This window comes from Numenius arquata, chromosome Z (assembly GCF_964106895.1).
Source record: "Numenius arquata chromosome Z, bNumArq3.hap1.1, whole genome shotgun sequence".
NCBI lineage: Eukaryota > Metazoa > Chordata > Aves > Charadriiformes > Scolopacidae > Numenius > Numenius arquata.
In genome coordinates, this window is record NC_133616.1 from 13875547 (window position 1) to 13891924 (window position 16378).

The 16378-nt window shown below is 35.9% G+C and overlaps 1 protein-coding gene across 4 annotated transcripts in view; it reads left to right on the plus strand.

The window, feature by feature from the left end:
* SLC1A3 (solute carrier family 1 member 3) overlaps positions 1-16378 on the plus strand; it is a 61840-nt gene that overhangs the window by 12675 nt on the left and 32787 nt on the right. For 3 of the 4 annotated variants that reach the window (XM_074166837.1, XM_074166838.1, XM_074166840.1), the window contains exon 2: positions 4463-4600. The exons of the other annotated variant lie outside the window; for it this stretch is intronic. In XM_074166837.1, the coding sequence (XP_074022938.1) occupies positions 4463-4600 (138 nt within the window). The remainder of the gene's footprint in view (positions 1-4462; positions 4601-16378) is intronic. 4 annotated transcript variants of the gene reach the window in all.

The following is a 16378-nucleotide window of genomic DNA, read 5'->3' on the forward strand; positions in this document are numbered from 1 at the left end:
CATCATGCCAATTAGGAGCTTCCTTATTCTCATAAAATTATGAATTATCTGAAGTAGTGAAAAAAAAAAAAATCCTCTTTATTAATTTTTTAAATCTAATTCTTCTAAGTAACCCAAGGAGGAGGATAGACTTAGGCTTTCCTAAAGACCTTGAATGAGCATTTAGATCTGAGTAAAGCCTCGTCTCTCATCTTCTAAGAGTTACGGTTCTTTTTTTTTTTTACTGATGTGGTGTTTTAAACCCATATGTAGGTGTGCAACCTATTTCATCTAGGCAACACAAAGAATCATGTAAAAGAGCTCTCTACCATTATGAGACTGAGGCATTTTCTAAGAACTTAAGAATTTCATTTTCTTCATGGAGGATTTTATAAAGTTCACTTTCAAATTCAATTTAGGAAATTATATGTAAATTGATGACACTCTGATAGATCCTACAACATTTTATTTTTTTTTAAAACAACCAAACAAAAAAGAACCATCTCCATAACAAATCTATTTCTAAAAACCTGAGTATTATAAAAGTATTAATTTTTGCCTTGCTATTTAAGACCCTGATTTTAATGCTCACTTCATCACACTGACATTAATTCATTTAAGAAATTTTATATAGAAGGTGGTATGTTTCTTAGCAATTACAGGTATACCCATAGTTTTTAAAGCCTGACATGGAAACTTGATTGATTTCTTTCTGGTACTGCAGTCTAGAAGTGAAAACCCTAGGCCATTCGTCAATGTCTTCCTCTCTAAGGAGTAAGCAATCCAATATCATATCTGCCATTTTTGTAATTTCCATCCCATTCCTATCACTGTAAGAATTATTTTCACTTTCTGCTCCTTTTAAGTTTTATATCCTCTCTTCACTGTATTCATGCTGATTGAATTTTATTTTGAACATTTACATTGGTATAAAAGTGCAATAAAATGGTTTAGTTCAAGGATTATTCTGATTGTTGCCAGGATTACCTACAATCGTTTTCCATAAATTTGCCTATATCACTAATAACAAAACCTCAAAAATCTTTTTATAACTCTAATCTGATTTGCTTCTTCATTATGAACCGTGTTAAGTTATTCAGCAATATGGTTCTGTTACACAACTATACACATATATAGAATTCAGCTCCTTAACTTAAAAAAGCCGTACTGATTTTTGTCCAGAAAAATCCTAACAAATTCTGTTGAGAAATCTACTTTGCCCTGCAGTGCAGAAATGGTACACCATTTACTGTTTGAGAAGTCAGTCTCTGATAGCGTTGATTAGTTGTTCTTTTCTGTTACAAAGGGTAGAGAGAAACCTGCACGACAGGTTGTGCGAGCTTGTTTCACACAAGGTTTTGTTTCATAACAATTTTCAGAATTAATCAGAAACTTGAAACTTTTACTGAGAAAGGCCAACTCCAATATTTAATCTTCTCAGTCTTGATCGTGGAGCGTGCTAAGTACTACAACTCTTACCACACACACAGACGTGGACACACACCCTCCAAAGGTTTAGTACCTCCTACCAGGTCTTACTTCCCAACTTTATTTTGATACTTTGTCATTGTGTCTATCTTTAAATCATTGTTGTATGCTGTTATCTCACTATTTAAAGCCTGTGAATGTTGGTTCTCAGAAGAGAATTCAAAGAAGTCAAAGCTACCTTGCCAAGTTTGACTTTTCCAATTCAAGTTCCTAATTTTTGTTAATAAAACTTTGTCCGACAGAATGTAATATCCAGTATCTAGGTATTTAAAGTCAGAAAATAAAGTTTCATTGTGATATATCCTAAGTCAAGAGAGACTAGTAAAATCATGCTGTTCTGCTTTTATTATCACAGACTACATTGAGGAAATCATTTCCTTAAATTCCTTCTTGCACTGTTAAGATCACTATATGAACATCTATGAAGCAACTACTACTATATCTATTTTATAAGTAGGGAAACTGAGTCAGAGAAAAGTTCTTACGGCTTAGGCACAATTGCATATAAATTAATAGCAATGTTAAGATCAAGGCTGAAGAATTAGTAGCTATCGGGTGTTGACCCAGTTCACCCGAATATGCTACCAAGGCACATTTTTTCCACATCGCAGAAATTCTTTTTGTAAACTGCAGTGCTGGGCAACCCTGTAATTATGCACAGAGCACTTTAGGACAAAAAAAGCAATAATTTTTGGCTCAACAAGTTTGCATGGAGCTTTGGAAACTTACTCTCACTACCAATAACATTCATTCAAACTGCCATCTACTCAGACCCTGGTTCTCTCTTAAGTCACTTTGTACTGTTTGGACAGTAGTGGACCAGATAATCAAGCTCTTACAGTATAGCATAAGGACTAACTCTTATAGCAGCCTCAGAAACCCTTACTAACTTCAGTGAGGCTTTGTACTAGTGCAGAGATTAATTCATGCGGAACTAATTAGGACTGTGGCCTAAGTAAGAAACCAGTCTAGCTCTATTTGCTTGTTATCCAGTTGTCAAAATGCAGAGCTCATTAAGTGCAGAAACAAAGGGTCCAGATGGATTCTTTATATCTGAAAAATGTGTTTCCCATATAAAAAGAAAATAATCAGTAACACTGCAGTGGAATTTAAAACCTTATTGAAAAGAAGGGAAATTCTAAAGCAGGTCTTTTAATCAAGATTAATTCAGAGGCCCTTCATCTATGCAGTTCATGATCTACCTTTGCCCAAAAAAATCATTTATGTAAAATGCATTTTGACTACCTGAGTCTATAGAACATGAACGGGACTAAAACAAATGTCTTCTAGCCCCACCGCTCTCTTTCATAGTGTGAACTCCATGCTTGGTTCCAATTGTGCTCTAATCACTTTTCTCCTATTCTATAGCACTGAGATTGTGTAGAGCGCTGCCCTACACAAGACATTTCTGGACTCCTCTAACTTAATCAGCCTGCTGAACTCCCTAACAGCATGATCAGACAGACAGTTAACATGAGAGTAATAGCTGTTTCTTACATCAGCAGATGGCAATAAGCTGGTGTAGGAGGCATAACAGCATATTTTAGCTAGTAATATCTGGCATGAAGATATTATATGCTGTATGGATATAGCAATATAAAATATGGTTAAAAAACCCCAAACCACAAAGTGATTAATAATTGGAACTAGCAGTTTCCAAAGTGTTCAGTTTTACAGCATTTTCAGGACGTATCCAAGTTCTAACATGACCTAGAAGTGAGCTTGAATGCTCTGCTGCCTAACATCACTGAGGATGCAGTTTCAAGAAATTTTAGGAAACCTAAGTCTGCCTGTCTACCAAAAAGGGCAGTACCACTCTTTGCCAAGGCACTTTTCTACCTATTCCTTTGTGAAGGTACCAACACTTGTGCAGCAATGCAAACAAATTACTTCAAGCAATTGACTTGGTTGAAAATTAACCCAATAAAATAAATAATTTTTTTCAGCAGGATTATTCTCTGGTCCATCTTTCTGTACAGCCACAATTAGCATAAATGCCAATATTAGACAGTGAGAAAGAACATGAAGTTAGGAATGGGAAGGAGGGATAGTTGAGTACAGCTAAGGATTGTTCCAGATCCTGGCAGGATATAGAAAACCTACATCAGATAGTCACCAAACCATTTAGCATTCAGTAAATTGTAACTAGTTGGGTAAATTAACCAAATAATTAACCAAATAAGCAAATAAAGCAGTTGGTGTCAAGTACAGGACAAAATCTACAATGTTTTAGCTGAGAAGCTTAGCTTGTCACATGTTAGCCACATGTCATCTCTGGCTTCCAGTTGTACATATATCTCAAGCACCATTTATCTGTTCTCAGCAAGATAAATGGATCCAGGCACTCCCTTACCCCACTCCCTCAGGCAATGAAACCCACCACTTAATCATCCAGTGAGACCTTCCAGCCCTGATTAACTGCTTTTTTGCAAGTGCCTGCATTTCTGAAGGCAGGCATGAGTAAAGCTAGTTACCTCCTGATGCTTTTTTGCTGTGTAAAGACCTAACCACAAGAAGATTCTCAAATACCTCTGTCCTGGTTATCTCATCCCATCTGAAGCAGATCTACAGGATCAGGCCCCACAGAGTAAACAGGCATGGACAAGACTTCTGAAGGTTGGTAGCTAGTATGTGTATGCATTGCATACATGATTACACTTAAAATCCCAGAAGTCAAAGCATGTGGCTGCAGTGTTTCCTTTTCATTACTGCTCAAGATGCAGTTTTTCACATTAATCCAGATTTTAAACAATAGCAACATGAATAACCTTTTGAATCTGTTGCAAAGAGATCTGAAAAATAATTTAATTGCTTCAGAAGGACTGATCATAATGTAGTTGAGATTTGAGAAAGCAAATCAGGAGTGCAATTTGATGCATAAAAAAACCTGCATGTTACAATCAAATATATCATGTAAGTGCTACACAGATACTCGTGTTCATATGTTACTACTGCTTTAGAAGAGTAACTCATGATATCCTTTCCCTCTTTTCAGGTGTAATCCTTGGATTTTCTCTCCGATCATATAAGATGAGCTATCGGGAAGTCAAGTACTTTTCATTTCCAGGAGAACTACTCATGAGAATGCTGCAAATGCTGGTCCTGCCACTAATTGTATCCAGTTTAGTCACAGGTAAAAAGATAAAGAGTTTTTTTGTTCTTTTAAATAATTTGAAAAAGATGCACACACCAAATCATAAAAAAAAAAATGAACTTTCCATGTCTTAGAAGTGTTATAACCTGCAGAAAGTGATACTTTTGCTATTGCTGTTTTAGAGACAATGTAACAAAAAGTTTGAATTAATATACAGAGAAACTAAAAGGGGCTTTTCCCAATTCCAAGACAATCTAACTGTACAAGTTACTATATGTAGCTGCTATAAAGCTGACTCTGTACTCTCTGTACTTCTCTTCCTTTTGAATGGATGTCTCCTCCACAATATTCTATTGTTATCAAAAGTAAGGTAGCTCAGAAAAATAGTTCCAAGACCCAAGAAAGTTTAAACTATTGATTGTGGGCAATAACTCATACCTGTAAACCTTGTCTACCTCCTAACCTCTTAGCAACAGATCAGAAAAAATAGGTGATAGATGGGATAGATTGAATACTTTGTAAGAAACTTCATTCCGTCAGTTCTGGTTTCCTGTCTTCTGGTCAGCAACTCTATCAAGCTTCAAGCCCTCTTTACTAAGTTGTTCCTCAAGCTAGAGATGATATTTGCCTTGTCATTCCACCTAAGTTTCATGAAAGAGCTCTCAGATTTTTTATGAGTGTTCAGGATGTACCTGTCATATATTTACCCTAGTATTTACCTGAAGAAAAGAAAGTATGGACTTTGGTCTATCAGCAAATCAGTGGTACAGCTTGGAGAAACTGATCAAAACTACCCACTGTGCAGTCCTAGGATCAAAACACCTAATGCAGTACCTTAATTGCTGGAGGATCCTCAGACTATAAGCTTGTTTTCAATTTCACCGATTTTCAAATATTTTAATAGTAAGATCTCCTCTTACAAATGCAAATGAGCGTAGACCCCCATCTTCACTGGTTCCAAATATAGTATGTATGTATATAAGCTGTTAATATCTCAGCAGAAAAGTAGGGTATTCACAGTTACAGAATCATTTGCCTTCACATCTTTCAAGGAGAAAGTAAAGCTTGTCTCTGTACACACGTATTATATGTATACTGAAAGCTTAATGCACACTGAAGCTAAAGAGAAATTTATAAATCTTGTAGAAACAATGACAGATTTTATTCCTAGTGTACAATTCTGTTACATGTCATATCTCCTTGCTGTCTTCTTGTCCCTTTCACCTGCAGAACTCCCCAGATTGGCTGGACACTGATAGAAGAGCCATTAAAAGTAGAAAAGGAGAGACATTTACCCTTCTTCAGTGTCAGCTGAGACTGGCACTGCTGCTCCATTTTGTAGGATGAGTTATTGCAGGAGAAATTACCTGCTTAGTTCCCTGTAACTCTGCATTCTTATGGGTTCTCTGAGAGACTTCAAGGTAAAACAGGAAATTAGGTAGATCATCCTATACAAGGATTTGAATTCACTTTCAAAATTCTAAGTAGAAGCACTTCACTCAGGTAAAGATCAGCAAATCCACCTCAGGGAGCTGCAAGTAGCTGGCCTTGTGGTAAAACAAGCTCATTTGCTGAATCCCCAGGTCTCAGTAGAGATTTTGTGAAATACCAGAAAAACAAGTTTCCAACCAATTCTGTTCTGAAAAGACTCTTCCATCTCTGGATCCAAACAATATCCTTCTTTTTGGTAACCTCCCCCCCCCCCCCCCCCCCTTATTATATAAAGGCTTTTGGCAAAGAGCAATCCTATCTATCTATAAGATTTTAAGATTTGTCTTATTATCATACAAGTGCCTTGCAGCATTAAGTGGATTATTCTTAGAGTTTCCCTTTGAAATAGAGACAGTAACTTTCAAGGTGAATAACAACATTTTAAAAGTTGGGCAGGGAACAATCAGAGAAAACTCTACGCAATTCACAAATGGCAGATTTCATTCTTTTAAAAAATGTCTTTTTTAATTGGATTGTGTCTTTTTTAATGGGATTGAAATACATTTTCCAGTATGTTGCTAAAAACTGTGGAAAAACTGTTTCCCATACTGAACAATTTGTACACCTCATTTGGTGGACAAATTGCTCTGTTTTAAAAAGATACCCTCACATATTTGCTGCAGAACTCTCATACTCCAAGTATTACTGAATATCCAAATAATAATGAACTATAACCTTTACACGTGTACTACCATGCAATTTTATAGATGCTATAATGTTTCTTTTTTCTACACATTATAGGATAATTCATTGGATAAAACTCTTATGCTTCTCAAGTCAGTCTTAAGACCACTCTTGATATCCATGAACTCAATCTCTTATTTCTTGTATTTCGTTTGGTAAAGAAAAGTGGATGCCTCTTAACTAACCTCAAAAAGGTTCCTCCAGGGTCTTGCACACTGATAATATAATTACTTCTTCCAGTTGTAAATGATCTGAATAAGTATTTTTGCTGTTTGCAGGCATGACAGTGTCTCCCAGATATGATGTTCTGGGTTTCCATTTGTATTATGTGAGTGTGCTCAATATAAGTGGTTATGGAAATATCAGAACATATGGCCTCTAAGGTATTAGAAATAGGCTGGGCATGATTACATTCCTTTGCAAATTTTGTGAATGTCAAGAAATTAGAACAATAAAAACAAAATCATAATGATAGAAACTATGAGCTGTTACATAAGTGAAAGATAAGTCGAGAAACTGAAGATTTCTACTATAAAGGTGAACAGTTTTGATGGTTATTCACAGACTCTTGGGAAAATAAACTATAAAAGGTGAAGTCAACCCAGTCACATTTCTCTATAGCCTGTTTTGGCACTGTCATGAAAGAAACAATGCAGAATCACATTCAGAGGTTTTTACTTACATTTTCCTTATGAGTTACCATTATTACACATGGCTCAAGCAGGTATAAAGTTTTCTCCATGAGATTCTATCTTCTAATGTGTATTTTACCAGGCATGTACTAACAACTTCTTGGGAGAAAATAGAGGTTATTTGCATACCTTTCACCATCTTTTACTGTTTATAGGAAAATATGATTATATGAATATCTGTATCCTTCATCTTTTCTGGTTTAGACACAATTCCAACTGCATAGTCTATGCTGGTCTTTATTCTCTACAGTCTTACAAATGGGACAACTCCTAAGTCAGCATTCCCCATCATTATCTCTCACAAAGTCAAAGGCAAAATTAAAGCACAGTATATTTGAGATAGCATAAGTAACCAAAAAACACATGAAATTCCCATTTGGATTATTTCATGGCCACATCTGACCTGCATTCTTACATAAACACGGGGCTGACTATTTTGCTCCATTTCTATTTTGAATTTGCTGCAAATATAGGAGTTCAAAATATTTTGTACCTTCTTATTTCATTATAACTTGAAGCATTTAACGTAAACAAATTGCTTGACATAATTATTTTAAAATATGCATTGTCTCTAAAAGTGTATAAAATAAATATATAGACATATGATAACAATTCAACTCATCATGAAATGCAAGATTTGCACCAGCATTAAGAGCACTATGTGTTAACATTTTGTGAGATGTTACAGCAAGATCATAATGAAGTTGAAATTCTAGCCATTAAGACCCACAAATTTTATCTGTCTGTTTCGGTTATTCACTGAATATAAGGGCATCAGAATGAGGTACCTTTTCTTAATCAAACTATATATTTTCTGAAATCACATTCACAAAAATTATTCATGAACTGTCTTTATAAAAAGTGCAGTTAGAGCATAACATTTTTGGTAAATATTAAAGCTAGATAAATTTTATAAGGACAATTTGCAAATATTTTGCACAGTTCTGGTCATAGGTCAGTTTATTAGACAGGCTCCTTCTCCTTCACCGAAATTTTGGAATCTTGGAATTTAGTTGTAGAGAGACCTCTACTTTCAATTTCAAGTAAACTAGAATAAAATTCTGTGCATTTCTTTCAAATATCTTTGGTAAACTATAGCAAGGCACAAGAAGCCCAGTCAAGATCTGCAACTAATTTTTGCTGCACATTGCAGAAAGAGTAAGACAAAACTTTCTACTAGCATAAATCAAGCTGGGGAAAGATAAAGGGAATATAGAGACAGCAAAAGAGCAAAGTCCACAGGTTATACAGCAGGCCAGCAATAAGGGAATCAAGCAAAGATCCCAATCATGAATACCAGTACAACACACTGTGCATTAGGTGATAATGCTTGTCCAAAATGTTAATGGAATTAACATTAATATGATATAAATTAATCTTAATCACAGACCAGGATTTTGTGTGTAAGATTTTCAAACACAAAGAAAAAGACTGTGAATCTTCTTACGCAAGAAAAGGCTGTATAATAAAATATTTTGGAAGACTGAGTACAGAAGATTTACCTCAACGAAGAAAAACATCTTAGTACGTAGTTTGTAGTATGTCTTTGTTTATATTCACTCCCCTTTGTAACTCAAATAATGACATGACTGTCTTTCATGGGTTCTGGAAGATACAGAAACTTCCCTGCCTCTGATGCAACCTTTCAATAACCAACTACAACATTGACAACTGCAGGAGACACAAGTGACTCTCCTGTGGGCAGACTCAGAGACACAAGGTTTTGTCCCCAGACTTTTTCAACATGTTCATAGTATTTACCACTACAAAAACTATAGAAAGTGTTGACAAAGTGCAGAAAACTTTTGGATGCCTCTTAACTAACTTCAGATGTCCATATGATGCTTTTGATTTCAGCTTTCAAAGGAGTGCAATGAATGGTGACAAAGTTAAAAACAAGTAGGAAGGAACATGGTCTATTTCCTCACTGAGATAAAAATAAAGGCACACAAAGTGACTCAAGTAATAAACCAAAACACAAGTAGAGATCACAATTAACAGCCAAGTTGCAGACACAGTCGCTTGAAATTACCCATAATGAAGCAAAGATAATATTCAAAGAAACAACTGAACTTGAAGTAGTCTCCAAGCCACTCCCTTACGTAAGTCAGGAAAAATGCAGCATCTGGATATGAACAAATTCAACTGCTGAAAAGCCAGATTTTGCCCAAAGCAACTTAAGGATGTAAAATGTGGAAAATTAATGCTATGACATGTTGTATAACCTTAGGCAAATCATGCTTCCCTTTTGTATCTCTGCTTTCTTTCTCCTTTCAGATGTAGTGCTGGTGAAGTTTTTTTGTAGCTACCAGGCAGAAAATATGACAATATATGATGGGAATTTTATTGGAGACACGTAGATTAAGTTGTCACAGCTTAGCAGACACAAAGCATATAGCTATTTAAGTTATATCACTGTAGAGATGGAAATAAACTTAAGCAAATAATTGCAGCAAGAATGGTATATGGGGCAACCACTGAGACAGTTGCTGTAGAAAAACTGCACCCAAAGTTACCTAGTGACTGCTTGCAACTAGCTGTGGAGATATCACCAATAATCAAATACATATAAATGGATCATATATTTTTCACTAGATCCAACTGTTTAACAGGAATTATTAACCATGAAGTTTTTTTAAAAAAAAAATTATCCTGAAGTTAGCATATGGTGTGATGGACCTAAACTGGGTTGTATGACAGGGAACTGTGGCACAGCCTCCCACATCCAGATAGCAGCTACACCCAGTCTTCTGTAAAGACAAAATTCTAGAAAATAATACAGTTAATATATCTTACATGTTGTTAAATGTAAGAAATTAAGTTTCGTATTTCCCTTTCCAATATTAGCAATAGGGCACTAAATGACCCATCAAGTGTAATTGAATGCAAATGCTATTAAATCTTATCAAAACACCTATCCTCTAGTAAATTATTAGCATTTTTCATTTTGACAATTGTAATGTCCTTTATTAACATATTAAATATATAGCAGTAAACATAAAGGACCAGAATTTTGAATTTGCTCATCCTAACCCTTCACATCAGAGCACAAAATAGGAAGGTCTCATAAAAAGATCTGTGCATCACCCGTCTAAAAAAGAGGCTGGGAATCCATCCTATGTCTAAGGTGGTGGAAGCAGGAGCTGCACTGCATGAAGTCTGTAGGTAGTTACAGGGTTCTCCTGCCTACTCACTGACAAATCTGTTGTGGAAAAAAGGCTATCACTTACCACAAGGTCCCAGGTGCTGTCTCATATCAGCCACAAATGTTTATGGTAATTTCAACAGATGGAAAGTCTCTCATTCAGCAGGGTTCCAGAGAGGGGAACAAATGCTGTGGAGCCAGCGTTATCCTTCTCCCAGGAAGAAAAAGGAGGGATCTAACAGTAATTCCCTTTAATTCATTCTGGCAGAACAGACCTATAACCAGTGACTGTGCAACATCTTGGGTACTCACAGGAAAGATGGAAGCCAAAAATATTAACAAAAGTCAGTCTTACTCCTCTGTCTTTCAGTTTAGGAAATATAGTATTCCTTATACAGCTTATACAGGAAAAGTGAGGAACAATTAGGCAATGTTGGCTCCATTTAGCTGGTTACCAGAGCAACGAACCCACTTTCCAAATTCTAAAAAATGGGAAAAATTGTGATTCTCTCAAAATTCTCTGATTTTTGCATGTCATAGAGAAATTATTTTAGAATCAAAGCCCATCAAATCAATGAAAAGTTTTATAATGATCTAAGTTGACTCTAGTTATAGGTAAAAGAAGAGAACTGACAGGTTCTCTCTGAGGGAAGCACATTTTAGATTGCCAGTGTATTTGAGCTGACTGCATATTTGTATTGGAAGCTTTCTGCAGAGAAGCCCTGTAGGTATCTACTACAGTAGTAAGCCTGCTATGGGTAACCAGTCCATGAATATCCTAGGAATGTGTTATTTTTTTACTTAAGCCTTTCTTTTAATACATAAAATGTTGTGGGTTTTTTTTTTTTTTATTTAAATACATAAATGTAATTTACCTTTTATGTCAGGCAACTCTGCCCTCTTTCTCCCCCACCCAATACTATATATGCATGTGAACTTGGTAAAAACTGGCAGCTTTAATTTTATGCACTTGTAAATTTCATGCCTACATCACTTTACTCATTCATATAGGATAGGTATTTACATATGCAATTTGCATAACTGGATGACAGTGCTATTTAATTTGAACATCCAAATACTTTTTTCCACAAATAAAAGAGAACTCATGCTTTGATTTGTGTGTCTCCAAAACCAAGACTGGCTAAAATCTGTCCATGCAAGTTATTAAGTTTGTAAAGATCAAGTCATTTTGTAAATGGATTTCCTATACTGGTAAAGAAACAATTCAAGAAATTTTACTAGTGTTGATCCATGCCCTATAACAATTTCATCTCAAGCTAGCATCCGTATGCCAGATTCAGACCAACAGCAGCTAAAAATATACAAACATGAAACTTTATACACATAATTACTTTAAACACCTGCTCTTCAGTACCTGTATTACTGTATAAAACAAATGTCTATCAACTCTGGCATATAGCCTCTAATAATCATTATTCAGGCAGGCACTCAGAGATGATAAAATTGGAACCTTCTTATACTGTTTCCCTCCACAGTTTTTAAGGGAAAGTGGACAGAATAAGTTTAATAATTATGTCATGTAATTCTGACGTATTTTGGACAAAAGCTTTTAAAAGTTAAAAAAAAATGACTTTAAGTAGCACACAGCTACATTTTGGAAAATCAAGAAAAAAATGTAGGTTGGAAACTATTTAGCATCTAGAAACATCAATTTTCAAGTCAAAACACAAAAAGAGCTATGCACAGATTCAGTGCATGTTGGCAATCAATTTGACTACGATTTCCTCAATATATTTCCTGAACAGAAAGTGCTCCAGGAGGAAAGAAACCATACCCAGTTGGAAGTCAGAAAGCATTGTGCAAGGCATGAATGTTAGAAAATCATAATGAAATTTCATACATATTTGAACAATAAATACAGCTTTGGGTGGAACCTTTTACTCAGAAAGTGCTATATATATATTCATCTATGCAAATACTAAAAGGAAGGAGCTACAGAAAGGATCATAAAATATATCTCACTTCTGAACCATTTCTGAAACAATTTTGGAATAGGAAATACACAGCAATCTATCTTCGCAAGAGCCTGGGAGAACAATTCTAAGTGAACACAGATGACACTAGAAATTAAAATGCAGTAAGAGCAGAGATTAAATTCCTGCATATAATGACACTCTGTATAAGATAAAATTTGATTATACACTAAAAGACAAAACCTAAGCACTATATACAGCATCCAAAAGCAGAAATTATGCAGCAGTGTAGTTTTTGAAGTATTAGTCTCTGCAAGCGATAATGCACAAACAGCAAGGGTGTTTGAGAACAAATTCTGCAAAAATTAAAGACAGCAAAACTAAAAAAAACCTCTTCAAGCTTGCTAGAAGCTCTCAATTAAAGGTTGATTTAAATTTCATTGCAAAACATAGCTTTTCTTAGTAGACCACTATGTTTAGTTTTTTCACAAAGTATTGAATAACATTTCCATTCTGTATGGGACTCCAACTGGAGTTACCTCCACAGTTGTTACTGGAGAGGTAACAACCTCCAATCCACAAAGACTTAGTTGCGATTTTTATATCTTAGTTCAAATGCATAGCATCAAGACTTTGCTTGCTGACAGGCAAGTCACTGGAAAAAACAAAAAGCGAAAACTATTTGGAAGAACATGTAAGAGTTAAAGCATCTTGCCTGAGCAGTGATGGACCATTGTAAATCTACACTGTCTCTTTATTAATGTTTCTATTTCAAAGGCAGAAGGACTTTGAATATGTTATGGATAGCTCAAAACAATTTTTTGCATTTAATACAAACAAATATGAATTTCAGCACATCTGAAAATGTAAAAAAAAAAAATAAAAATTACAAAATGTAAAATTATCTACATTAGATTGTAAATGGAGAAGACCTGGGTTTGTATTTTGTACAGCAAAATGTCCAAAATGCACAACCAAGTCTTCACAACATTTTGGAAATTAGGACACTGAGAGCAAGCATTTTTTTCAGGATATTGAAGGTTGAAACTGTAAAGAACAATGTTTTCAGTAATGAATAACTGTGATAATGTGACAGATGAATTAGAATGGTGCCAAGTGCAAAGTAATACACCTGGGAAAGGGGAACACGCTACACCTATGCTACACCTAATCACAAGCTCTCATTTGGCCATTAGTACACAGGCAAGAGTTCTGAGACTCACTGTGAACAATCCAGAGAAGGTGAGAGAGCTTATTGGTGGAATGGATTTCCAGTGAAATGCAAGGATTCAACAGACTACAACTCTTTGGCTTGAAAAAGATGCAACCATGGAAGATCACAATAAAAGCCCGCAGAAATCATGAATCATTTGTAGAATCTTAGATGGAGCAATGATTAATTATTATCTCTCATAATTATTTTTCATAATAAAGAAAATAGAGGGTGTCCAGTTAAATAACTAATAAAGAAAACGAGGTGCTTTTTCACACTGCACACAATTAAATTGCGCTGTAGACTACCACAACCCAGAAGTTAATAGTTTCAAAATGAAACTAGAGTTCAGAGATGTAGCCATGATTTACTATTAAATTTGAGGAACAAGGAATTTAGGAATGCCCCAAATACCACTGGTGGCTAGATGCAGGAAGGGCAAGCAAGGGCAGTGAACATTATCTTTCTTTGTTTATCATTGTCTTTCAGTAACAGTCTGTTGTCAGATAGAGCTGAAGACAAAGAAACGGGTTGGCTAAGTAATTTCCCATAGGTTTATGTTATTGTTGCAGTCAATAGAATTTCATATCAGATTGAAGGGGTCTCTCTGTCTTCACCTGTAAATATTTCACCTATCAATTACTCTAAGGCAATGACTACTATCAACATTTTCAGCTTTCTGACAGACATAGCTCTTTTGAGACCCAGTTCAAAACCAAGGAAAAACTATCCAGGATCTGAGAATCATCTCACTTTCATCAAATATAAATTCACTCCCTTGACAGGAAATCTGACTTAACAATAAAAGAGATAAGACAAACCATATGCCAAGAAAGAAGAACTATGCACAACAATATCAGCAGCTCTTAGTGACGCCACTTTTGGGAAGCTGAAAAATAACAGTGTAAGAGTCATCAAAGTATGACAAAAACCAGCCTGAAAACTTGTGAAGAGAAGAGTTATGCCCAGAGATATTTAGGTACACAGAGGCTTCATTCAGGTTTTACCAGCTTTCAGTTTCCTACTTCTTTCACCTCTTTATCTCCAGCCTGAACATCATGAACAGCATCCCCATTTCCTACACGTGAATGTAGCACATCTCCATCATATTTGCTTCCTTGTCAGTTTGTCTTTGATATAACTACTCATGAAGACCAGAAGAATTCTGTTGAGAGAGTTCCTGAGGCTGCATTTTGGGACACCGGGAGCACTGGGAGTACTTGCACAACAGCAGAAGTAACAGTTATCATCCTTTCATCAATGCTGTAAAATCTGACAAAGTGCTTCTGAATCACGGCATCAGCTACACAGATCATTGCAGAAGGACCAACCGCTATGCTATGATTAGATCTTGTACCCTTGTTTTCACCCCTGATTTTTTTTCCATGTTTTGATAATGGGCAGTTGTTGATTTATAACATATTATTTCCATTTCCATTTAATTATAAAAATTAATTGCTGGATCTTCTACCTGCTGTCCTTCAGCCATGTATTTGGATTATAAACTTCTATAAGGCACACTCATCATTGTCACCATTACTGGAGGCAGAGATACTGAATGCTTATCTCTTGGTAGCTGGATTCCCCACCTGCGTTCTGAGCAATGGAAAATGAGGAAATTCACCGTGCACCACAAGAGCTACAGCAGCCAAGCCTTGGATCCGGGTTCCTGTAAGATACTGGATTGTCTGAAAGAGGAGGAAGGATGCCCAGCTAATTGTTCATCCTGGTATCTGGCTGCATTACACAGCTCTTGCTGATGACAGAGGATAAGAAGGAGAAAACAGAGACAGGATAGAAATTTCTAATGATGTGTTGAGACTACAGATATAACTATGGATCAGCAACACCAGGGATTTGAGCTGCATGTTAGAGTCACAAAGCAGATCCTGCATCAGCTATGATTACTTTCATCCAGACACTCTTTTTGGTGCGTATTTTTTTTTCTGTTCCAGGCTGTTTCTGAATATATTCTATATCCTCAACTTCAGACCTTGAGAAATGAATGCAACAAAATATAAACAATGCTGTTGTATACAGCATGAAGAGTATCTCCAAAGGAATAACTGCAAATATTTAAGATCTTGCCTGGTTGCTAGGAATTGCTTTTCAGTTGTGTCATAATTCCTTTTCATAGTTGACAACTTTTTGCAGAGGCATGGCTGGCACAGGGTAAAATACCTTTCCCTTCTTTCTTTGTTGCAATGTTGTCTCCAGAAGAGTGCCTGTGGCAGCCATGAACACAGCAGAATGTTTGCTGAAATCTAGAATCTCCTTACAGAATTGCCAGCCTTTTTTAATTGGGTGGAAACTCTTGGTGTGAACTTTCCCAGGCTCACAGTCTGATCTGCTTTTCTTCAAGAGAGTCCAGAGTGCTGTTACACTGCTGAAGTTTGATGTAAAACTCCTGTAACATACCATCAGTCCCAGAAATTACTGGGTTTTGTGATGATGACTTATTTCAGAAAACATCAGTTTGGGCTAGATCTGAGCATACTCTGCCACTTCTATGCACTGCCTCAGATGTTCTACTTGGGCCACCCTAGTAACACTTTTCCCCATTTACACAAGACACTTTTCCTTTGATTCTTTCTAGGGCTTGATCTTCTCGGGTTTGACTGAATGATGCCACTGATACATACCACAGTAAAGTTTACT